At 27.1% G+C, this 25246-nt stretch overlaps 2 protein-coding genes across 4 annotated transcripts; both read left to right on the forward strand.

The window, feature by feature from the left end:
- Positions 1-390: 390 nt before the first annotated feature.
- Positions 391-5542, forward strand: LOC123295248 (striatin-3). Of its 3 annotated transcripts, none has more exons than XM_044876517.1 (3): positions 391-856; positions 2257-2989; positions 3128-5542. In XM_044876517.1, the coding sequence occupies exons 1-3, from the start codon at positions 623-625 to the stop codon at positions 4219-4221; spliced, it is 2061 nt and encodes a 686-aa protein (XP_044732452.1). In that variant the 5' UTR covers positions 391-622; the 3' UTR covers positions 4222-5542. The 3 variants fall into 3 exon arrangements, with proteins under 3 accessions (XP_044732452.1, XP_044732454.1, XP_044732451.1); XM_044876519.1 differs by having other exon boundaries at positions 2257-2910; positions 3121-5542; XM_044876516.1 differs by having other exon boundaries at positions 2257-5542.
- A 16139-nt stretch (positions 5543-21681) lies between these two features.
- On the forward strand, positions 21682-22878 carry LOC123294631 (caspase Dronc-like). Its single transcript, XM_044875725.1, has one exon. The coding sequence runs from the start codon at positions 21749-21751 to the stop codon at positions 22745-22747; it is 999 nt and encodes a 332-aa protein (XP_044731660.1). The 5' UTR covers positions 21682-21748; the 3' UTR covers positions 22748-22878.
- The last annotated feature ends 2368 nt before the right edge of the window (positions 22879-25246 follow it).

Here is a 25246-nt window from a genome sequence, read left to right on the forward strand (position 1 = left end):
AATCGCAAATATATCAATTTCATTAACAATCTTAATTCAAAATTTTTTCAATATTCCTTCTTCTACAGAGCATTTAATCATAATCATTTAAATTTCCTAAAATATTTAGTCCGCAAAATTTTCTTTTTTGCAGCCTACTTAGAAAATTCTTACCACCTACTTGAAATGTATTTAAATTTATTTTCGAATAGATAAAATTAAATTGTTTGGTAATAGATAATAAATGTTGGTAAGATTGAATTTTGAGTTATTGGATTTAAGTACGAATTAGGTATTCTTATTCCAGACAATCAGTTCAGTGGGGGGAGAGAGTGAGTAAAATGCATAACAAATATATGGATGAAAAAGAGATATAGCTGCCTGCCAGATGCAGTCAAATGTGTTAAAACCTTTGTGTGACTGTGATGGAGTTTGTTGACTGTACAAGAAGAGAATACGCTAAATAAAAATATGTTTTTATGAAGTTATTTATTTTAAATGTATGTGATTAACAATAAATAAAAGTGTTTAATCGATTTATAAAAGTGTTTTTAATGATCATGATTGAAATACATCCACACGGATACTAACAAAAAATATAAATAGTACTTGGTATTAGTAAATCTGTAATGGAAGCCATGTCATGAAGATACCAAGTCAGTGCGGTGCACCCACAATGGAAGATAATTCTGTCACAAATCAAAACGGAGGTCAATTAGGACCTCAAACAGGTTCTATAATTAATAACAAACAAAATGATGAACCAAATCAAACACCACAATATTCAATACCGGGAATATTACATTTTATTCAACATGAATGGGCTAGGTTCGAGTTAGAACGATCGCAATGGGAAGTTGATCGAGCCGAATTACAGGTATTTAAAAATTTTTTTTTGTCTTTATACTTTTTAATGATTTAAAAAATATTTTATTATGTAATCTTTGAACAAATTTTTGAGTTAAATTTTTTTGAATATGATGTTGGATTTGATTAATTTGTTGAATGTATGCAAAAAAAAAAATATATATAGGACACAATTTTTTTGACAAGTGATTTATTTGTTTTTTTTGTCGGACCGATTAGTAATTGTATAAAATTTTTTAAAATTTTTTTGAGTCATTTAAAAAGTTTACAACTGATCATTTTAGAATTTATTAGAATTATAATTTTATTTACCTTTTCGAGTTCATTAAATTATTATAATTATTTAACGTTTTTTTGAGTAAATAAATTTCAATTTTGAAAATTTCTCTTCAGTTTTTAATTAGATATACCAATATCAAGAATTTCGGATTCAAAGTTATAAATAAATCTTTTCGAAAAATCCATTTGAAACTTTTTAATTAAAAAAACCTAGGAAACCTAGTTTTTCGTAAAAAGAACTTAATAAAAACAGTGGTTTCTGTAGCATTAAAACATCGAAAAATGGTTTTTAGTTAATTCTTATCTCGAAATATTCATTTAAATCTTTTGTACGAAGTTTGATTTCTAGATTTTCACTGTTTCTATTGATTTTTCTCCATTTCCACCTTCCTTTTTCGATTGCTTGGTACCAAATGTTTTAGACAGAATGCATATCAAAACAATTTTTTTAAATGAAGTTTTATATAAAAATTCCTAAACTTCTTCATTGAGACTCAAATTCATACTCAACTTTTTGCGTTTAACTCACGTAACTTCTTTTCATATATTGAACGGATTAATGAAAATTTCAATTACGACAGTTTCCCCGATGGTTATTTCACTTAAGCTTTTATTTGTCACGACTTGTAAAACGGAGCATTCGGAAGCATTCAGTTAATACAGACACCCTATGTATTTAATAATAAGATTTATCGACGAATGGGGTGCCGATAGTAACTGAAAGCTACCGAGGGCTCAGTTCATCTAGACGATGCTCTTAACTACACCATAAATGAAAATTTTATTGTTGGTAGTATATTTGAACTAGTAATTTTGATAGAGAAGATAACGTTAACATTCGAGAACCACGATCGTAAGAAAAAAGCAGATTTTGATTTCTACGTTTTATTTAACATAATTGCAAAGTATTCTTGAAACGCAGTTGATGAAATTTAACGTTCGCGTCTCCTTCGTTTAAAATATAGATAAAATAATTCCAAAGCAAATTAAGTTGAGAATATAATTCGAAAAACTCGACCAATATTTGAAACTAAATTGAAATGTTTTGCCGAGAGTGTACTACTGACTTAAGAAAATTTTCATTTATTCATAAATTTGTAACTAAAGAAAATATTCTTTTCTATTCTTTAGGCCCGAATTGCATTTTTACAAGGTGAAAGAAAAGGTCAAGAAAATTTGAAAAATGATTTAGTACGAAGAATTAAAATGCTCGAATATGCTTTAAAACAAGAACGCGCTAAATTTCATAAACTAAAGTATGGTGTCGATTTAAATCAGGGTGAAATCAAACCTCCTGTAGATGATCCAGTAAGTGAAATGCCTGGTGATTCCGAAGCACCATTTAGTTCAGTATCGAATGTTACTTGGCGACAGGGTCGACAACTTCTTCGCCAATATTTACAAGAAATTGGATATACTGATACAATTATAGATGTACGCTCAAATCGTGTACGTTCCTTGCTAGGTCTGAACAATAACGCCGAGCAAGAGGAAAACTTAAATGGATCCAATATAAATAGTAATGAATCAAATAAACGAGCAAGTGAAAATCCAGGTCGCAGAACACCAGCTAAAAAAGCACAACCTAGTTCTTTAGCGGAAGCAATGATATTGGATACAGAAGCTGCTGTAATGGCAAATTTTGAATTCTTACAACAACAAGATGTTGATATGGAAGATGATGACGACATGTCCGATGATTTAGACCTCGATACAACCGAAGAAGTTGATGATGATGTACGCTCAGCAAAAAGTCATGTTAGAAACAAAGGAAAATCATCAATTATTTTAAATGAAGGCTTAGCTGATGACGTGGATGCCGAAGCCGAAGAAGTTTTAAATGAACTAAATCTTTTAACAGAAGCAGAGGACTCAAATATAAACAGAGGATACAAAGCTGATATTAGATCACAAGGTGATGCAGCACCCCCAAATTGGAGTCAAAGTATAGTATTTGGTGATGTTCCTGGTCGACCACTTGGTGAGCTTGGCGACGATGAAAACATGGATGGAGGCTTGGGTTTAGGTGAGTTGGCACAATTAACTGTAAACAATGATGCCGAAGCTACATACGATATTACAACTAATAAAGAAGCTTTTAGAAAAACTTGGAATGCTAAATATACATTACGCAGTCATTTTGATGGTGTACGAGCGTTAGCTTTTCATCCTACCGAATCTGTGTTAATTACTGCTAGCGAAGATCATACGCTGAAATTATGGAATTTACAAAAAACGGTACCCGCTAAAAAATCTGCATCGTTAGATGTTGAACCCTTATACACATTCCGGTCACATAGTGGGCCTGTTTTATGTCTTGCAATGTCTGGTATGGGTGATCAATGTTATTCGGGCGGATTAGACGGTATAATTCGGTGTTGGGCAATGCCCCATGCTAATATTGATCCTTACGATTCATTTGAACCAAGTGTATTGTCAGCAAGTCTCGAGGGACATACAGATGCTATTTGGGGATTAGCTGTGCATAATCAAAGACTACAATTATTATCAGCTTCAGCAGATGGGACTGTTAAATTATGGTCACCTCAAACCAAAGTGCCCTTGCTGAATTCATTTACAACAGAGCAAGATGCAGTGCCAACATCCGTTGATTTTGTTCGAGATGAAACAAATCGTATTATATCTGCTTACAATAATGGATATTGCATTATTTACGATTCAGAAAGAGCGACGCCTGTTGTGAAATTTGAAGCTACACAAGATATTACTAGCAGTGCGACGGGTAGACAAATCAATCGAGTTGTTTGCCACCCAACATTACCGCTAAGTGTGACTGCACACGAAGATCGACATATTCGATTTTGGGATAACAATACTGGCAAAATAGTACATTCGATGGTTGCACATCTCGAAGCGGTGACAAGTCTAGCAATTGATCCAACTGGTTTGTATTTATTATCAGGTAGCCATGATTGTTCAATTCGATTATGGCATCTAGATAATAAAACATGTGTGCAAGAAATCACAGCGCATCGTAAGAAATTCGATGAATCAATATTGGATGTGGCATTTCATCCTTCGCGACCATTTATTGCGAGTGCTGGTGCTGATGGCTTAGCTAAAGTATTTGTTTGAGAAACAAATTGTACCAAATATGTACTATCTACGCCTTCCGTCATCTCGGTTTGCTGCAAGATGCCTACGGAATGTCACATCTCATAAACGTACTAAATACATTTAACTACTGCCACATAATACAAGTTTGAAGAACAACCCAAGTGATTTTTAACTAAGTGTTTTCGACCTAAATAAAACAGTAGATGACATCCCACACAACACACTAGTCGTCGAATTTTTGGATATTGTTGGAGCTCTATACTTTTTTTTTGTTTTGAAGATTTTGAGTATTATATATATATATAAAACACACACAAACAAAAAAGGATACTTTTCTCTCGGTGCGTCAATCATCGTGTTGTAAATATTTTTGAAAAAAAAAAAAACAAACATATATAGGTTTATTTATTGTAAATTTAAAAACACCATTATTACTCCGCGCCCCATGGTGCTGCAGCTGATTGATTTATTTTTTTAGGGACTTAGTGTTCAAATATTATTATCAATTCTCATTTTTTACTGTAGACTGATTTGATATAAGGTATCAAAAAACTAGAAACTAGCGCAGAGTGATTTAGAGAGATTATATTTCAAAGAAATTTCCTTAGAATTTCTCCATTTGATTCTATATCACTTCTTCTAAAGCGATAGTTTCAAGTACACCTTGTATACAGTCTGGAGTACACTTATATTTATGAAATGATTACACATTTGATGAACATAAGTGTGTTATGGGGTGGAGCGTTTAAAGATTATTTTGAAACGAATATGAAATATCATTATTTTAAAACCGCTTCCAATTGGAAATCTTCTTAATACATCTAACTTGTGTATAATTTTTATGAGAATCTCTATTAAACCCACATGACTGGTTAAAAGATTGATTAGTTTTCTAATTCGACTTAATTAGAAAAAGCGTTGGCTGTGACTGAACATCGGAAATACTTTGGGTGGCAAAATTTATGGAACTATTAAGAATTTTTTCGAGTGACGAAAGTCAGCAATGTTTATTTGAAATATTTTCAGCTAATTTTTTCAGAAATTTCTAAGTCTGACAAAGCTAGCCACCGTTTGCTTGTAATAATGAAAGTTTTTTTAGAACGTATACAAATCGTGGTATTGGTTTTGTTAAATATGATTACGGGCTTTATTGACTCGAGCAAAGCTCAATTTAGAAATCCTATTTTAAAAACTCAATTGGGGCTGTGTATATCAAGAATTTTTAGAGCACTTCGTTGAATCAAAACTCGAGTTCTATATTGAGCTTTATTCAAACCAGTATCAAATGATTGAAATAATTTTAAAAAGATTAGACAAAATAAGAAAGAAAACAAGGCAAGCTAATCAAAAAATTTAAAATATTTTTTTAAACTAAAGCCTAAAAACATTTTGATATTTTGTTTCCGTTTCAGAATGATCACTTTTTTAAAAATCGCTCCATTCTACATGGCAAAGAAATTTAATTACGTCATTTGCTTTCACATACGTCATTGTTATAATACTGAATGAACTATAATTAGTTTTAACAAAATGAATTATCGATGATAATATATATATAAATAATTAATTATAAATAATATATTTATTTCATCCTTACGATGTATTATATTTTAAACATAAAAAAAAAACACAAATAGAGACAATATTATTTAATCAGCTGGTTAAAAAATAAAAGGATGAAAAATGTGTTGAGCACATTTTTTCTATATGCATAAATGTTGTATACATCTTCTTCACCAATTGTTGTGTTGTTCAAAAAAAACAATCTTTTATAAATTTTAATTGTTGTCGCTACCATTTGGTTTACAATTTGGTCCCGACAATTTTTCATAATTTTATGTACTTTTTTTTTGTTTTTAAATAAATTAATTTTTTTTATTTTACGATATGGTATCGCATACATGCATACAGTTAAAACTTTTGTTTGATTAGATTCATTTAGTAATATAGTCAAAACCGGTTATAACGATATTAAGTAGTTCTACAATTACGATATTTATATATGATAGTCATTATAAGCGATATACATTATTTTTGATTTTGAGAAAGATGAGGATTTAATATGGTTGATTCTTTTACAAAAAATCACTCGAATACGAAGAAAAATGAAAGCCCGGCCAAGGGACTGGAATATTAAAAGGTTGAACTGGGTAGATAAAATTAGTCCTCCATTGTTTTATTAGGTTCCAAATAAATTGAATACAACTGGGAATTGGGATGAAGACTAAATTACTTTTTATTAAGTTCAGGTTAAGAATTTTTACTGCATGAGCAGAAAAGTGAAGTGAATTTTAAAAATCTTAAAAGTACGCAAAATATGAACGTTTAAAACTTCTAATTAAACAAAGAAGATATTTGAAGTCGATTGTTGAGTATCAGACTACATATAAAATTCTGTTTTGCAAGAAAAAGACAGCAACAATCTTTGCTTATAACTTCTTCGTTTTTTAATCGATTTAATTTAATTTTCAACTTTTGTTGTGGTATCAAGTCTACTTTTACAATTTTATGAATAATGGGGAAATTTCGATAGCAGTCATCTACCCAATTATGTTATTTTGTTCAAAATAGTATACGTTGGTCATTATAAACGACTAATTTTAATGATGGTTGGTCGTTTAAACCGATATATTGTTTTATATCCGTTATAGACGATATGTTCACATATGTGTTTATATTTGGACTTGGTTAAGACCTTGCCAATTCGGTCTAACAACCGATTGGGTATTATAAACGATATCGTTATAACTGATTTTGACTATAATTGTGTAGAAATATCTACTTGAATTTCATTTCTTTTAACTGTGTAGTGGTTGAGTCGCGGATCTAATTTAATTTTTTTTAAGCTATGTGACTGATAATTTCATATTTTGAATTTTTCATGTACGACCAAGTCGAACGATTTAGTAACACGAATTTATCTAATTAGTATAATCTGTTAAACTTACAGAGACTAACCATGACATAAAATATGTGGATTGTCTGTAAAATAATCCTGCTAGAGCGCCAAATTGTAGCTTTTTGTATATAGATCTGGTGTAAGCTAGAAATTTTAACGTTTTTACACTCAGTTTCAAAAACAAGAATACGACACCGGTGTATTATAAAAAGTAAAACGTTAATAGTATTTTGCGAAAAGCTTAATATGGTTTTTCACGTTATAGACTCTGCATATCGAATTTAGTACAAGCGACTCAACTTCCTTTTGTATCAAATCATATTTCAATATATTTCAGTAAAATTATTTCAGATTTCCTGAACTTTACTTTGAAAAATTATTTTTAAAGCTTAAAATAATGGTCAGAAAAATAATTCATTATTTTCGTATTCAGCATTTCTGAATTCAACTAAATTATGACTTGGTCGTATTCGATTTACTTTTTTAAATCGGTTAAAATGAGTGAATTTTTTTATTAAACGGTAGGTAACTTAGAATTTACTACTGTAGAAGTTCAAATACTAACTTAATCGATTAATTTTTGTTATTTTCTCCAATTGATTCGATGTGTCGGATAAAAAAAATTTCTTCTGATAACCTTTTCCTATTTTTTGAAAAGTTTATCTTAATAATGATACTGTGGAAATTTGTATGAATAATATTTTTAGAGGCCAACTTTTTTTAAATAATTATATAATTTCAGTTAATTTTGTATAAGATCTTTGTTATTACCGTAGCATAATAAGAATTTAGTACAGAGTAACAGTTTGGAGAAAATAACGTAAACTTTGCTTTATATACACTTGGTGAAATTAACAGTTTCGCATAGCCTAGAAGAAAAAAACACTTTTTTAATGCAATCTAACAAAAAAAATTTATTATATTTTTTTATAAACTCACAAAAATTGATAAAAAAAAATAAAATAAAAAACAAAAAATCGCATGCATTTGGTGATTGGATATCTAGATTTTAGGCTATAATTATATTTATAAATAAATATATATAAATAGGTGTCACACTCGACGCGCCTTTCATTGTACACGGTGTTCTTATTTTAACATTCGAGTTTAAATTTTATTCAAATTCAAGGAAAACTTTGGGATAGAGTTGAAGAACTTGAAAGGAATCGACCAAGGTAATCTTGTGGTAGATTTTCAAGATTATTGCCATAAATACTTTTTATTCGAAATTCACCATTTTCGGTTATGCAGTGAAAATGTGCGTTTTTATGACAGAGTATATGTAAAGCTTTACAAATATATTATCAAAGACAATAATTGAGAGCCATAAGATATTTCGAATTGAATTTCGATTTTTACCCCAATAGACCAATTTTTGTATTTTATAAATGTTAGTCGAAATACGCGTTTATATAATACCAAAATTGATCTAGGAAAATGGGAAAAATATCTAAATTTAATAACCTTTCGTGAATTTCATGAAAAGCGAGTAATAAATTGGTGACCGATGAAACGCAAATTTTTATAAAAAAATATCCATTGATTCTATTTGGTAGGTATCGAAAATGAAAAATTTCAAACTTGATTCTATGTTTGTAGAATTAAAATTTTAAATTTTGTTATAAGCAAAATTCTGAAAACAGTTTTAGGGCTCCGAAAAACTTTTAATTATCAGGGAATGTGTTTTGATGTAATCATAATTGATAAAACTTTTGATCAAAACATATTTCTTGCAAATTAACGTTCCCCTTTCTAAAAATGTCATCAGATATTATTAATATGCAATTCTGCTGATAACAAAAATTAAAATTTTAATTTACCTGAAATTCAAATTTGAAATTTTGTGTTTTTAATACCTACAAAGTAAAATTAATTGCTAATACAAAAAATTTCAAAAACTTTCAAAATCTAGGAACTATGATAATAATGCTGAGAACACAGGAATTTCGAGCTATTATAGAAATATAATTATTGTGGCTACTTGTATTTTTCTGATAATTTTAATGTTATACTTCTTTGAATGATTTACATTATTGCAATTATCCTTGTCGTAAAATTATATAATATTTTTTTTATATAATTTCCTTTGCGAATGAATCTTTTTAAAATAATATCCTAAAAATCTGTTCTTCAACAAAAAGTACCTATTATTTTGTAATAAAATAATGAAAAATGAAGGTTTTCTTTTTTCAAAATAGGATTCTAAAATAATTATTAATAATACGTAATTAATATGCCATCATGCAAATTCTACAACTTTTGTATGAAACTTTTGTTCGATATAAACAATTATAAGAAATTTTATACCCGAAGTTTAAAATAAAACACCGTGTACAAAAATAAACAAAAGAAAAATGTAGTTTTCAATTATTAAAAAATAAAAATTACTGAAATAGAAAAAAAAATCATAATAATAATATCTTCTCTCTTGTGTGTGTGTGCGTGTATGTTTGTTTATTTACTATCTCTCTCTCTCACTGTAATATATTGTATTTATATAATTATAAAATAGTATACTATATTATTATACATATTATATATATAAATGACTCTACTAAGTAGCGCATAATAAATTATAATAAATAAAAAATTAATTGCACTCCATCATTAATAAATAAAAACAATAGACCACAGCACATCGCTCTTTTTATATGAACGGATTACTAACACAATGAAGACTTTGTAAGTGGCTTCATTGTTGTGACATTAAAATATTTGTTATTTGGGTAATTTGTGAAAGATAGGATGTTTTTCTTTGACGGAGCTATGGAAACTTTTCTGCGATATAATCTTAAATTTAAAAATATCTGTTTAAGATAATAATGTATCATATAGGAAAGTGATTTAGTCCGACATTTTATAAAGAGGGTGCTTGTTTTCCGACACCTGGGAAATTTTATTTTTTGTTTTGTTGTACGATGGACATTCTGCTTTGTAAAATGTCGGATCTAAACAGTTTATTTGTTATTTTATTATCTATTTAGAATTTTAAGAAAATTAAGTTAACAATCAATTTTAAGATGCTTGTTAAAAATTGTTCAATAATATGTTACCACTTTATAGTATCTCTTTGTTTAATAAATTACTATCAGTGTGTTAAACAAGGAAAAAAAAAGTGATAACATTCAGAACAACTATCCTCGTAAATTTTCAAAATAATATTAAAAGATATAATAAAACAATTTTGATTTTATAATGCAAAGCCTAAACCGCTGATCGTAGAGATCTAAAACTTGGAGAGCGTGTTCTTTGTATGACGTAGGCATCTGATAAAATTTCCGAAATTCTACCTCCAAGGGGGTGAAAAATGGGGGCAAAGTTTGTATAGGACAATAGGACAATGGAAGGCGTGTTTCGCATTTTATTGAAACTCATCACCTAACGGGGCAAAAAATGGTAGATAGTTTTTTTGGGGTGATTTGAATTGAATTAAATGCTTAACCAATTTTAAAAATTATTTCACCTGTAGAAAGTTACATTATCAGTATCATTGGCTAAATTTTATGTACAAAAAATTAGGATTCCGCATCAAAAAATTAAAATCCATAAAATTGTGGACAAATGGGAGGATAAGTGAGGTCAATTTTCATGAATTTAGTGCAAATATTCAAGTTTAAAGAAAATACACGTAATTATACAACTGTAAATAATTAAAACACTTTAAACAATAATGGCGAGAATCATTCAATGAAATCGATAAGTATAACATTAAGTTTTATTATTCTTGATTGGACAAGGAAAAAATTATATCAAGAATTTTGTTTAAATTGTCTTCTTGATTTCTATTCATAGAAATTCTTATTAGAGCAGTTAATTTCATTTGTGCAAACATTTAAAAAATAAAAGTTTTGGTTCAAACTCATTAAAAATTTTAGAGCTCTTCGAAAAAAAATCTCTCATTTTTCTGAATTTACCCAAATAATAAATGTTTTACAGTCGCCATAACCAAGCCAACGTACGATGGTCCAACCTATTAGTAATCAACTTGCTGAAAAAGGATGCTGTACTGTGGACTATAAATTAAAAACAAACAATATGACTCTCTAGCAATGGTACAACAAGTAACGTTAAATCATTTATTATTATTATTATTATATATACTCTTCTTATATCGTAAATTTATCAATTGAATCAAATTAACAACAACAAAAACGTTTAATTCGTTGTATTTATTAATTAATTAATTTAATTTAAGTTTATTTAAATTTAATATAAATGTGTCCACAATTCGGTTTCTTTGTCGCCTGTTAGACGTATTAAGTCGAGCGTAAATCGAGATGCATCTTGGTGAAGTGACGTCATATAGTTTTAAGTAGATGGAAGTCAAAGGGTAACGCAGTTATCTGATGTTTGTACGCAATCATGATGCCTGCTATATTATATAGAAAAGAATAAAGAACTCATCATATATAAACCTGTATTATCCATTGACCTACATCTGCATAAAACTGCGACACGTCTCCTTACAAGCTAAGTCTCAATTTGCGTTCGCCCTTATTTTTCCCTTGTCACATAATACACATATGAATCTAAATAAAAATGTATTTCTTTTTTATGTTAATTAGATGAAAAAAGTTCTTTTAACTTAATTAAACAAAAAAATCTTCATTTGACTTCAATATTTTATAAATCTTAAATGATTTTTTTCCGTTTGAGAATTACTAAAATATGATTTGAGAATTGGAGGGAGAAAGAGAGAATAAAATGTACTGATTCTGAAGATTAATAAAAAACACAAAAATATAGTTTATCACCTCTTCAAAATGTAGGGTTTTATATTCGCGATTTCGGTCGATACCATAGAAAATACTGCAACAAGCGTTAAATGAATCCGATTTTTGTATTGTTGTTCAAAAAGAATACAAAAATCGAATAAAAGCCCCCCTTGTCAATAAAAGACCAAAATTTATTTTTATGTCCCTTTTTTTTCTTATTTAATACTTACCATAAAATAAAGTTAGAAGTTTAAACATATAGAAGTTTAAAGATCGAATTCAATTTTTCTGGCTTTTAAGTTGCCAAAGTTTTTAATGATATCGTCTTTTATGAAATCTTGTTTCGATTCTATACTTATTAGGGGAAGATTTTGTCAATCTCAATCTACTGTCACAGGAATTGTTAAATATATTCGCAAGGATGTTATTTAGAAAACATGGATATTAAATTATTCGAATAAATATAAATACATCGAGTTGTGTACTTATTTATCAAAAATAAAGGCAACCATTCGAGCTTATTAGATAGATCTTTCCCATCAATATACAATCTATATTGAATCAAAACAATATGGGTGCCTATATTTTTCTGAGTATAATAAGTGTTAGGTAATTTTCATACCTTGCAGATTATGCTTAGTATGTGTAAAAGGCGATTGATTTGTGCCCGGGGGCTATGTACCCCTTGCATCTCCGGACAAGGCGGCCTTGGGCGTACTTTTAACGAAACTAAAGTAAAAATTGGGAATATTATAACTTTTCTTTTTGCTTTGTTGAATTCATTGGAATTTACACAATGACTGAATATGTTGTGCCTAGATACTAATTATTGAATGTTTTTTTTTCATCAACTTCTTTTTAATTTTTCCATTTGTTTGCTTCTAAATATAAGTAGATTATTCTTGAAATAACACTAAAAGGTATAAAAATCATTGACCTGAATTAAAACCTAACTACCTAGTATATGTTTTTAAAATTAGAAAATAATGGTTTTTGAATAGAGAAAAAATATGTTGGACAAATTTATATTGAAATTAAAATTAACGAATTATTATTATTTTTGAACTTTTTTAACTTTCTTTTGAGACTTTTAAATACCAAAGAGACACACGAAAAATTTAAAATATCTTTTTTAATAAAATTTCATATTTTTCTTTACTTTATTGCACATGAAAACTTTTTTTTTTTATATTAAAGAAAACTCTCCAAAGAAATGTTAAGAAAAAAGAAAAAAAGGGATAATTTGTTAAGAAAACTCTGAATTTTAGAAAAACTAACATTTTTTTTAACGAAATTTCTGGTTTATTTTTACAAGTAATTCCTTTTTCCTTTAAAAATTTTTTTTTATCTAGTAGATTCTTAGTTTTTATTTAATTGAATATTATTAATTACACTCAACAATATATAATTATAATAATCTGGCGATTTTAATATACGTAAAAAAGTGTTTCGTTTTTATATAAATAATTTTTTTAATGATTCATTTTGTGATTTATTCATAAGTCCCAGATTCTATGAAGTTTTATATGGGGTTATTTAGTTCAAGGATTTTTTAAAAAGAAATTCTATGAAATATTTATAAATTTTTTGCATTAAATTATCGTACTCGGAAATACTAAAATCTTCAATTGTTTCTTCCTCAATGAAAATTATATAAATTAACTGTTACTGATCAGTCATCTTTTCAAGTACATTGTACGAGATTGAAGTTTTCGCAATGGCGCTGTACTCGAAAATAAACTTCTTTGTGGGCAGCAAGAAGACTAGAAAAGAAGGATATTTAACTCTGAATCTCGGGCAAAGCATACGATGGGCCCATATACCTCCGGCATTTGTAAGTTCGCTTATCTCAATTTGACGGCGCTGATAGTACCTCACGACTATGCGTATTGATTCCGCGCAACTTCGCGTATAATTTTAACTTACAAGTACCGGACGTTTATGAGCCCACTTAAAATCCAAAGTTAACTCTCCTTCTTTTCTAGTCTTCTTGGTGTACAAGTAAATCATTGAATGTCGGCGACTTCAGTATTTTCATGTATGAAAAGGACTTAGAATGTGTTTAATTACTTATTCGGTTTAATACGGTAAGAATAAGTCGGATTAGAATTAACAGTTTTAGACAAACGGGTATTATTAATAGGTATTTGACTTTTTGTCAAAATAAATTTAAAATCGAAGCCGTAGATAAGCATGATGAAGTTTGATTAGAAACCGAATTATTTTTTACAATTAAATATATATTGAATAAAGTTCGATATTTTTAAGTCAAATACCTAGTTGAAATTAAATGTTAAAATTAATTACAAAAATTATAGTGATAATAAAAAAAAGGCAAATACAATGAATGTCCTTTGGCACAAAATTTTTCCTGTACGTCGATGTTTGAACATTTTTTTGCCTTCTCATAGAAGATAAAAAATAGACATTAGCAAATTTTATTAATTAATTTCTCATCGATTCACATATGAAACGAACAGAAAAAAATCTTGAACTAAGTATTACATAAATCAATGAAAACTTTGGAAAATTCGTGATAAACAATGATGAAAAATATTTTCTATTTTGCAAGAAAAAAAAAAAGATTTTAAAATCGATATGAGATCAAATTTTTTTTTTAAATATTTAAAAAAAAATAATGTATTTTAAAAAGTTCCAATATTTTCAACTAGTCAATTGTATTGCAAATTTTAGACTATTTTATGGCAAAAAAAAAAAATAATAAAAAAATTTACTATCTTTGTAGGAAGAATAAATATGTTAAATAAATAATTTAAAAAAATCTAGATGAAAAACAAATTTTACTACGTAGTTAAATGTTTTTTCGTTACATAATACGTAAACATGTCGTTCATTTTTAAGTTTTAATTTTTTTTTGGAAAAATTTCGAGAAATTATAATTTTTATTACAAACTTAAGAGATTAAGATGGCTTTATATCAATCGAAATCGAAACACATCAATTAAGTAACGATTCACAGAATAGCTTAAAAGCTGAAACTATCACGAAAAATTTTAAACAATTTTTTCATTATAAAAAAAGAATAACATTGTTGAAGTGTTAGTTGTTTATTTGGTTGTAACAACTTCGTATCGAAAAATCGACCTCGATACTCAGAGGGGGAGGGGCCTCTTAATAAAATCAGTTTTTACAAATTACAAAATAAATATGCAACTACGAAAGTGAGACGCGAAACCCTCCAAAAAAGAGTTTAAGCTCGCCCCTTGGTATTCGATTTTTCGTTATGAAGTTGTTACAATCTAATAAACACTTGTGTCAAATTTAAAAGATGCAACACTTTTCTTCTTATAAATATTTAATTTTATTGTACTAAAATGAAATCTTTCGATATCAAGCCTATCTTCAAAGAATTTTTTAAAATTTATTTAAAATTAAAAAAATACTAATAAATAGCATAAAATAAATTAATCTTTTAACTAAAATTTTTTACATTAAGTTGAAAAAATAAAATAAAAATAAATAAATAATGGTTCATTAATAAAAAAAAAACATCACTTTCACTTCAAAAAATAAAAAATTTATAAAAAAAAAATTTAATGTTTTTATAATTTTTATATTTGTGATAATTATACATAATCTCAGCTGATCTGGTGACATCACTTAAAGAAAAATAATAAAGTAAATAACTTATAATAATGTGTGGGCCCTATTTTTATAAAACACAAAGGAAAAAAAACGAACACTCTTTTTTTTAATAACAGTTTTTCCTTCAGACTCAACCTAATAAAAAATTTAGAAGAAAAATAATAGTAATATTGATATTTGTAAAAAAAGTCTAAATTTTCAATATATTCTCTCACTTTATGGGAAAATAAAACATTCAATTGTATGATTATAGTTTTTTTTCTTGTGAATCGTAAGAATCTAAACTTATTATTATTGGTCTAGGGCTAGTATTTGTCATTTCCTAACAATTTGAAAGAGATATTAACGAAAATTTGTATAGCTGGGAATTTCTTTTAGGGGCCTAGAAAATTTTTAATTGAGCTACAAGTTTTAAATTCATGATTTTTCATTTGAGATAAAAATTTAAATAAGAAAATCACAATTTTTAAAATGTTTTCGAGTGTTGGAATAAAATGATTTTATTTCTTATTTGGGTATCGCGCAGTTAAAAATTTTCTTAGGCAACTGAAACAGAAATCTCCGGGTATGAAAATTTTCTTAAATTAAAAATTTGTTGGCGTGACTTTGACAGCAGTGCCTGTCACATACTTCACCTGAACTAGACTAATTAGTTGTTTTGAGTGTTTTATTTTGTATCCCACTCAGTATACATTTTAAATTTATTAATTTATTGTAATAATCAATGTATTTAAAAAAAAAATTGTAATTAAATAAGGACATAATAATACAAAATAATATTTTATTGACAAAGGATGGCGCATCATTTTTTATAATTATACCGGGTGTCAAAAGAATTATTATACATCATTTAATTTTATTAACAGGTATGTTTTTGAACTCTTCTGTTTGTACTATTTACACCGAGTGTAAATGTAAAAGAATAGTCTTATAACATTGCAAAAGAATTATTCTTTTAAACTTTTACATTGAGTGTAGTACACCAATGCTAAAAGAACAAACTTATGTGACTATTTTTTGTGTAAGAAATCTAAAACAGATAATTTACTTACCGTTATCATATTTTTTCTTTTAAAACTTAATCCTCTGTATCTTGAAAAGGAATGATTTTGGTATCTACAATTTTGGAGTAAAATGTTTTATTGAATGTTCCCTAAAACCTCTAAAAATTGGTTATCATGTTTATAAACACCTAGTATATTTTTCCAGCCCCAATAAGAATGTGTAATAATTCGATTCACTCGGTATACACAGAGTGATTCCTGAAACTGAGTTTTAGAGTAGATAACGTTGATAAAGAAAAATACACTAAATGAAAGTTCGGAAAACCAATGGCGTTGCTAGAAATAAATACAGGATCTAAAATATAATTCAATTCAATTACCACTTTTTGTATTTTTCTTTTATTGTAGCGTTTGCTCTATGTTTTTTAGGAACAGAAGTATTTTCGAGGAAGTATTTCTAAGATGATGTATTGATCATTTTCCTTCTTACTGGCTTCCAAAAAACGTTAATTTCAGCCATTTCATTGAAAGTTATTTGTAAGTAATAAATTTTCATTATTTTAATACATTAAGAATTAAAATGTTGTGACTAATGGACCTGAATTTCCTTGACATGAATCAAGAATTGATGTTACTGTTCGGGAGTCTCGATTTCACGCTTTGCATTTAGGATCGCGTTTCATCTTGCTTCGCCTGTATTTTTTTCTGGATTCTTTTATAGTCATCTACCTTAAACGCGAAAGGTAAATATGCAAAAAAAGGATGTAATGAGAGTGAAAGTTGAATATCTTGAATTCCCGATTGAGTATTAACGATCGTGATCTGAATAAACTTAGGATTATTCAACATTAGGAATGCAAATCTTCCACGATTGACAATATCGAATATTTAAAAAAAAAAAGTTTAAAATTCTAGGAGAGATTCTCTGAGTATTAAAGATTATGATCCTAGAATCCGTATCAATTTATATTTCTTACCACGGGGAATGCCAATCTTTTCTCATAACTGATGAGAAGAGAAGTGACATGTCGTAGTTTCAGGAAACATTAAATGATTAATACATCGTTTGAAATATTTCACTTTTATAATATTGTGTGGGTCAATACCTCGAATACCTTTCGTTTTTCAAATTATTATTTTATTTGGACCTACGTAATAAAATATGTTGTCAGATTTTCATTTTGTTTTTGGTTTTGTGAGAAAATGTAAGAATTTAACGAAAAAAATAATATAATAATTATTTTATTAATAATAGAAAATATTTTTTAAATATATTATGAAAGTTAAAATTTTTTATTTTTGAACGCCCAATCGCTAAAACTAAATGTCAAAAAAACGAGGAATTTTGCTTCCAAAATTCTCCAAATTAAAGAATCAAATTTACATAATCTTTGTTATATTCTTACGCGAAATATTTTTAATAAGTTTTCCATTAATTTTTTTCAATGTTAATTGTTTTTTGATAGTTCGAGAATTTAAAAATTTGCTCAAAATATTTCGCATAAGAAACAATCAAGCCGAAGTTACTCTTTTAGCTTTTTAGAACAATAACAATTATTTTTAAAGTTTTATTACATTTTAGTTTATTCGGAAAATTTAGGGAGTTAAAGTTTATCTCTATTGTTTTTAACGATTGGGGACTCGGAATTATATTTACCTAAATTTTAATAATTATTGTACAAATTTTTCAGTGTTTTTTTCATTTTAGTAAGAAAATATAGTTTAAAGAATTTTTCGTTGGGAGTGATAAAAAAATCAAAATATTTCAATTATTTATTTTGTCTACTGTCATGACAATATCATTGGGAGAGGGAGTCTTATAAACAAATATTGATTTTTTTTATTACATCAATATTTTTTTTTATTTAAAAACGTTTATTTATTCGTAGTTAAATCCATACTAGTTAGCGGAAACATAACTTTTACAATTCTGGAAAAATTTGTTGGAAAATTATTTAAATTTATTCATAATTATAAAAAAATGTTTAATGTTTTTATTTTCAATTATGTGCGATTTTTTCAATTTATACTTTTTTTTTTAAAATGATTATATATTTTTTGCATTTTGTTAAAATATATCCCCTTAAGGACCCACAATAAAAATATTTAGATAAAAATAATTTTATAATCTAGCTAAATATTTTTATTATGGGTCCTTAAGGGGATATATTTTAACAAAATGCATAATACAGCCCACAGATGCTCACCTTAATTTGAATAATATATTTTTTAGTTATTTCGACGTAAGTTTATGGACTAATATCGATTTTCACTATTTTTTGAAAATCCTATTAACTTCTAGTGAATGTATTTTGTGGATAGAAATAATTTTTTATTATTAATTTGGATGAAAACAAAAAAATGCGGCACTCATTTTACGAATTTATAAGGTGTAAACTAGATACCGTCCAAAATTTTGTTGGATATATCTAGAAAACTAATGGTCAACGATTTTTTCGATCTTCTTGAGGAAATCTTTTATGTAAAATGTGGTTTGCAAGGTCCTTTTTTCAAACCAGCATTATTTTGATTATAATTTCATTATTTCTCTTTACATTATTATTAGTGCTATTTACGGTAGTATAGCACTATCGAGGCGCGAAACAGTTTAATCAAAACAGCGATCATTTTCGAATGGTTTTCCTACAACAAAAAATTTATAATAAACTTAAATAACACAATATATTATTTTATTAATCAAATTTGACACCTACTAACAATAATTAAAAATCATAAAAACATTTTGAAAAACTCACTTGACTAAAATTCAATTGTCAAATTTAACTTTTTTTAAATTCATAAACATAACCTAAAAATTTTAGTCTTTTTTAGTCCAAAGCTTGTAACGCTTAAAAATATTGATGCTACGAACAAAATTTTGGTACAGGTGTTCATAAAATCACCTAATTAGTCCATTTCCGATTGTCTTAATGGCAACGCAATAACTGAAAAACGAAACGAGATATCAAGCTGAAATTTTTATAGTGCTTAGGACGTAAAAAGTGAGATCGAGTTCGTAAATGAGCAACATAGGTCAATTGGGGTCTTACTTACTTACTTACATCTTGTAAACCGTTAGAGTTAGAACAAAAGTTTAAATGTAAAAAATGTTCCTTATAAAAAAATTAACAACTTTTGTTTGAAACTTTTCTTTAAACAACAACTATTTAACAACTAAATTAACAACTTTTCTTGTTAACATTATTGTTTATCCACGAGGGCGCAAATTTTATAGTTTGTATTATATGGGAATATAATTATCAGTTATGAATGTGTGACTATCTAAGAGTGAATATCTTTCTTTACTTAGGTGACGTCAAAAACAAAAGATTGCGTCATCAACACTGTCTATACATGGTATTTCAACAATTAACTCAATCAATTGTTTTTTTAACTCAATCAACTTTTTTTTGAGATCAATTGTGCCAATTTTTTATAAATCATCAATTTCCGGTTATTGAACAGAGACACTCATAAGAGTGCATGTAATTTTGTATAATTTTAATTAATTATATCTCTTTAATGGTACGGTAAACAAATCTAATTTTTTTCTCTTAGCAAAGAAAAAATAAAAGTAGTTAACTGTGACCTTCGATTCTGCTATACTACCTTAAGAGTAATTTTGCATTTCGCAGGAAAAGGCTCATGTTTCCCATAAAGATTAGTTGATTTCAATGATTCGCACATAAAGATTTTTGTTAATTTTTCGAAAATTAAGACTCATTGTACGGATGGCCTGCAACAAGTATTCAGTTTTTTAGGTGAAATAATATTTTTGCTTTCTTTTTCATTACTCCCTTCAAATGATAATGTTTTGTACGTACGAATACTTAGGAGTCCGAAAATATTGTCATTTTTATTTTTTAAACGAATAATGTTGTTTGAAATTAAAACTTCACTACTGACTAATTATAAATGAATAATAAAAAGTCATAAATACCATTTTGATTAGATTTATAAATAATAATATAAAAAAAAAACCTGTATAAAAAATTATCTCGTATGCATAATAAAATATAACAGAAAATAATTTTTGTGTTTTCTATAATTATCTTTGATATCTGAGGACCATTTTCTAAACAATTAATTAATTATATTTTATAAGTGTGTATATTTATTTAAACAAAAACAAAATAGTAATAATAAAAAACTTTTAGTAATTTTTCTCAATTTTAATTTTTTCTTTTTAAGATTAATTAAAAATATAAATATATTAAAATATAATATGATCATTATATATACAATATTATTATTATTATTAATTTTAATTAATTAATTAATTAATTTAAAAAATACTGCTTGTACAGATTGTTAAAACAACTATATAATTATTATTAGTATTAAAAATAATTGAATGAATGAGAAATATATGAAAAATAATAAAAGCTTCAAATTTTGAATGTTATTTATTTTATTTGCTACCAATTCACTTATTCCATCGGTTTCGACCTCGACGTTTTGTAAAATTATATTTAGAATTTGCTATTGTGCAAAAATCGCAACCGATTTGATTATAACTGTTGCAACAACAATCAACAGGGGCGAATTTATGCGTAGGCAAAGTATATTTAGAATTGGCTATTGTGCAAAAATCGCAACCGATTTGATTGTAACTGTTGCAACAACAATCAACAGGGGCGAATTTATGCGTAGGCAAAGTAGGCCTGTGCCTACGGCGGCAAAAAAAAAATGGAGGGGCAAAAAATTCGTTTCAATTATTAAAAAATTTTGTGTTTTATAATTTTTAAAATTTATAATAATAATATAAATGTAAAAATGTGAATTTTTTTCAATTTTAGTCAATTTTGCGTGAATGTGTATTTTGACTATAATGTGTATTGAAGTTGAAACTTTGCTACAAGTTGATCTGAACAAAACCATCGATAATACATTTGCTGTTGAAAAAGTCGGGCGTAAAAATGTACATTGAAATAATTGAAAAATGAACTGTTTTTTAATTTCCAAATAAATAAAACAGATTTTTGTTTGAAAAAAGGGGGCACTTTGATGCCTGCCTATGGGCGGCAAATTCGTAAATCCGCCCCTGACAATCACTATCAAATTGCTTGCAGTAAAAAGTTGTTTCGTAAGTAAATATTTTAATAGTGTATGGGGACTTTTACCTTGTCGCATTGGTGATTAGATAAATCCTTTATGCTCTTTTATTTTATCAGTTGATAAGAAACAGTTATACTTATAAGTTGTTGATGAACGTTGTCAATTGATATTTCTAATAAATAGTTGATATGTTTGTGTAATGAGTCCGCTAATTATTAATAATTTATAGCCATTTTAATAATTTGTAATAATAAATTATTAAAATGGCTTCAAATACTTCAGAAAAATTAAAAATTATTGTGAAAACATCTAAGCATGCACAATTAGAAGATATTAAAAATGTTCCGGCAGCGGAAGATATGTATCCAAATCAAGGTTCTAAAAGGGGTGTTGTACTTGTAGTGAATAACATAGAATTCGAGAACAATGAACATGAAAAACGTTTTGGTGCTGATGTTGATGCTAAAAATTTAAAAGAATTATTTACTCAAATGGGATTTGAATGGATTTATTGGGAAAATTTAACTCGTAAGGATATGAGGCTTAAGTTAAGAGAATTTACGAATGATTCAAATACATTGTTAAGCGAAGTTGATTCATGTTTTGTTATTGTTATGTCGCATGGAGGTGAAGATAGAAGTCCTGAAGAAACCATTTTTTGGACTCATGACAATTATAAAATTAAAGCATCTGAAATTATAGAAAGTTTCAGTAATTCCAATTGTGTACTATTACAAGATAAACCAAAAATTATAATTTTTCAAGTATGTCGAGGTGTTCTTGAAGATAGGGCTCTTAAGAAGCATAATATAGGAAATGTAGGGGATAATCCACAACTAGATAAGTCATCTACAAATCAGAATTTAGGTGAAAGTGTTAAAACAATTTCAAATAAATCGGATATGCTTATTTGTTATACAACTAGTCCTGGTTTTGTAAGTTTTCGTGATCCAGATAAAGGTGCTTGGTTTATTCAATGTTTTTGTAAAATATTTATGAATTACGCGTACAATACCGAAATTAAAAAACTTTTTGATATGGTTACTGATGAAGTAATTAAAAAACGTACAAAAGATTTTGCTCTACAAATGCCCTATATTATAAATGTTGGCTTTCGACATTCGTTTTATTTAAATCCAATTTCCGGGTGGAATATAAATATTAGGATCTTTTTAAAGAAATTAAAAAATTTTTGCTCTCATATGTTTTATTTTTTTTCATTGGTAACGGTGACCTTTGCAATTATGGCTAATCTTGAGTAGGCTTATTATTCTATGTTTTATTTTAATTCAGAGTCCCATATGTGATTATATACAGTTTATGTAAATTCAGTGTTATATGTTTCCAATATTTGTGAAATATTTTGTAATATTTGTAAAAATAAGTTTTTTTTTTCATTCAATTTGTTTTCTAGTTTTTGAGAATTTTGAATTCAATATACAGCCCAAGCATCTTAAAGAAGTCTACATACATCCATTTATCTCAGCTAGTTTTATCATACTGATCTTTATCTTCAGAAACTCACATCTTAACACTTGATTAAGATGCGTCTCGATTTTCGTGAGTAGGAGGTATAAATAAATAGCAATAAATAAATGTTTTATAATTTTATTAAAAAATGGGATATTATACAATTTTACAACTATCAATTTGCACTTAACACAAGCGTTATTACAAAAAAACATTTTTTGATAATATTTCTATAAACAAGATGAATCGAAAAAATATATCTATCTCCTAAAATTACTGATACAATATAAACTTATCAACTAAATATAAAAATTTTGCTTTAATTATGATTAGTTGCTAAATTTAGAAGTTAAATCTGTTCAGGGATTCGAATAATTTTGAGTATTAAATAATATACTATTAACCATAATGGGCTCGGACATCCATAGAACACCACTATTTAGGAAAAATTTTGGGTTAAATGTAAATTATACACAGTATCTGATTTAAGATATGGAAATGGTTAAAAAACATGCGGGATTTGGGAATTGATAACACCCCTTGTCGTGGTGAGATTTTTGTGTATTGTAAACTGATTCATAATAAACTGCCCCGTCATTTTCTTGTATATTCTTGTCCAAATACTAACAGACTTTCGATAAAATTTTGGTGTGCCATATTGTGTGGATAAAAATAGAGAAAACCTACAAACTGAACCACGGCCAAACATTTGGTAGATCATGTGGTTCGTGTGACATGGCTAGGTGATATCATTCGATTTTAACGCTAAGATGTCAGCGCCACGATTAAAAAAAATGTAAACAGTTCAGCTGATTTTATCATTGACTCAAAAGGCAAAAGATACCTACTCTATTATAAATTTTAATGTGCAGTACATTTTTATATGTGTATGGTATGTACGTATGGTTTACAAGATTGTAAACAACCATTTCCGTTAAATATTATGAATCTATCGTTGCAAACTATAGTTCTTTTTTCTATCGCCAGATAGAATCTTTCTTAGATAGAGTCCTCCTATCGCTAGATAGAGTCTTATTAAAATCCAATTCTTAATATATGGGTGGTGGCCCTTGTTTTTTGACCCGTAGAATCGACTTTTGATGATTACAAATTTATTTGCTTATCAATATTCACCAATCTGTATATTTATAACGCATTTTATCGGAAATTGTCGATCAAGGAAAAATGACTGCGTAAATAAGCTAGAAACTATAAAAAAAACTCGATTCTACGAGTTAAAATACAAAGGAAATTACTCTTATTAAAGCCCATTACTCTCATAAGTCCTTCCCAGCATATATTTTAGCAACTAATCAACAATTAAATTAATTTCTTAGTGCAAACTTAAAAGTTATAAAACAGTACAATCATTTGATTAGATAAATATTATAATTAATATTTGTCTCGGCAGGTTGGTTATAATTGTGTGTGATTACAATGTTTTTTTTTTTTTTTTTTTCAAATATTACCCTTGACATAAAGGCGCAAACAATCATTAAAAATGTTTTTTTTTTTTGTAATAAATGTTCGCAAAAAACACCAAATATATTTTTGTTTATTATGTTTGTATTTTTTTTTTGGTTGTTTATTTTGTGAAAAATTATGTGAAATATTTTTAAAATTAAGTTTTTTTCCATTTAATTTTTTTTCTTGTTTTTGAGAGTAATAATAACATGTTTTGAATTCTGTATATAACCCAAGCATATAAAAAAATAATATGTTGATTATAGAATATACTTTTAAAATATTTTTTTTATATAAAAAGAATTTTTATTTTATTATTATTCATAATTTTTTTTTGTCAATTTTTGAATTTTTTTTATTTAGTAGATATGTAATAATAAATAAATATTAGAGTGTTTAAAAATTAATTTTTTTTCTTTTTTCTTTTTAGTTAACTAAAGCGGCATAAAAAGAATTAAACTTTTTATTTTTACTACTTTAAAATAAAATATAGTTAAATTTTTTAAGAGTTATATTTTAAACAAAATTTGCTCCTAAATAATTCTAGCAATTCTAAATAATTTACTTAGGTAATTATTTATTTACGGAATTGTTCAACATATAAATATTTTGAAGTAGAAAAATATTAAAGTAAGTTTCTGTTAAGTAAAATTATTTTGGAGTACTGAAGTATAATTATAAGTTGAAAAATTGTGGAGTAGAAAATAAAAAGTAGAATTTTTTTATGTCAAAATTCTAATTAGATATTTGATTTGAATATAGGTTTGCAATTTATATTTAATGATCGAATTACACGATCTAAAAAAAGGACCTAAAGCATCCCATAC

This window comes from Chrysoperla carnea, chromosome 3, assembly GCF_905475395.1.
Source record: "Chrysoperla carnea chromosome 3, inChrCarn1.1, whole genome shotgun sequence".
In the NCBI taxonomy this organism is placed as follows: domain Eukaryota; kingdom Metazoa; phylum Arthropoda; class Insecta; order Neuroptera; family Chrysopidae; genus Chrysoperla; species Chrysoperla carnea.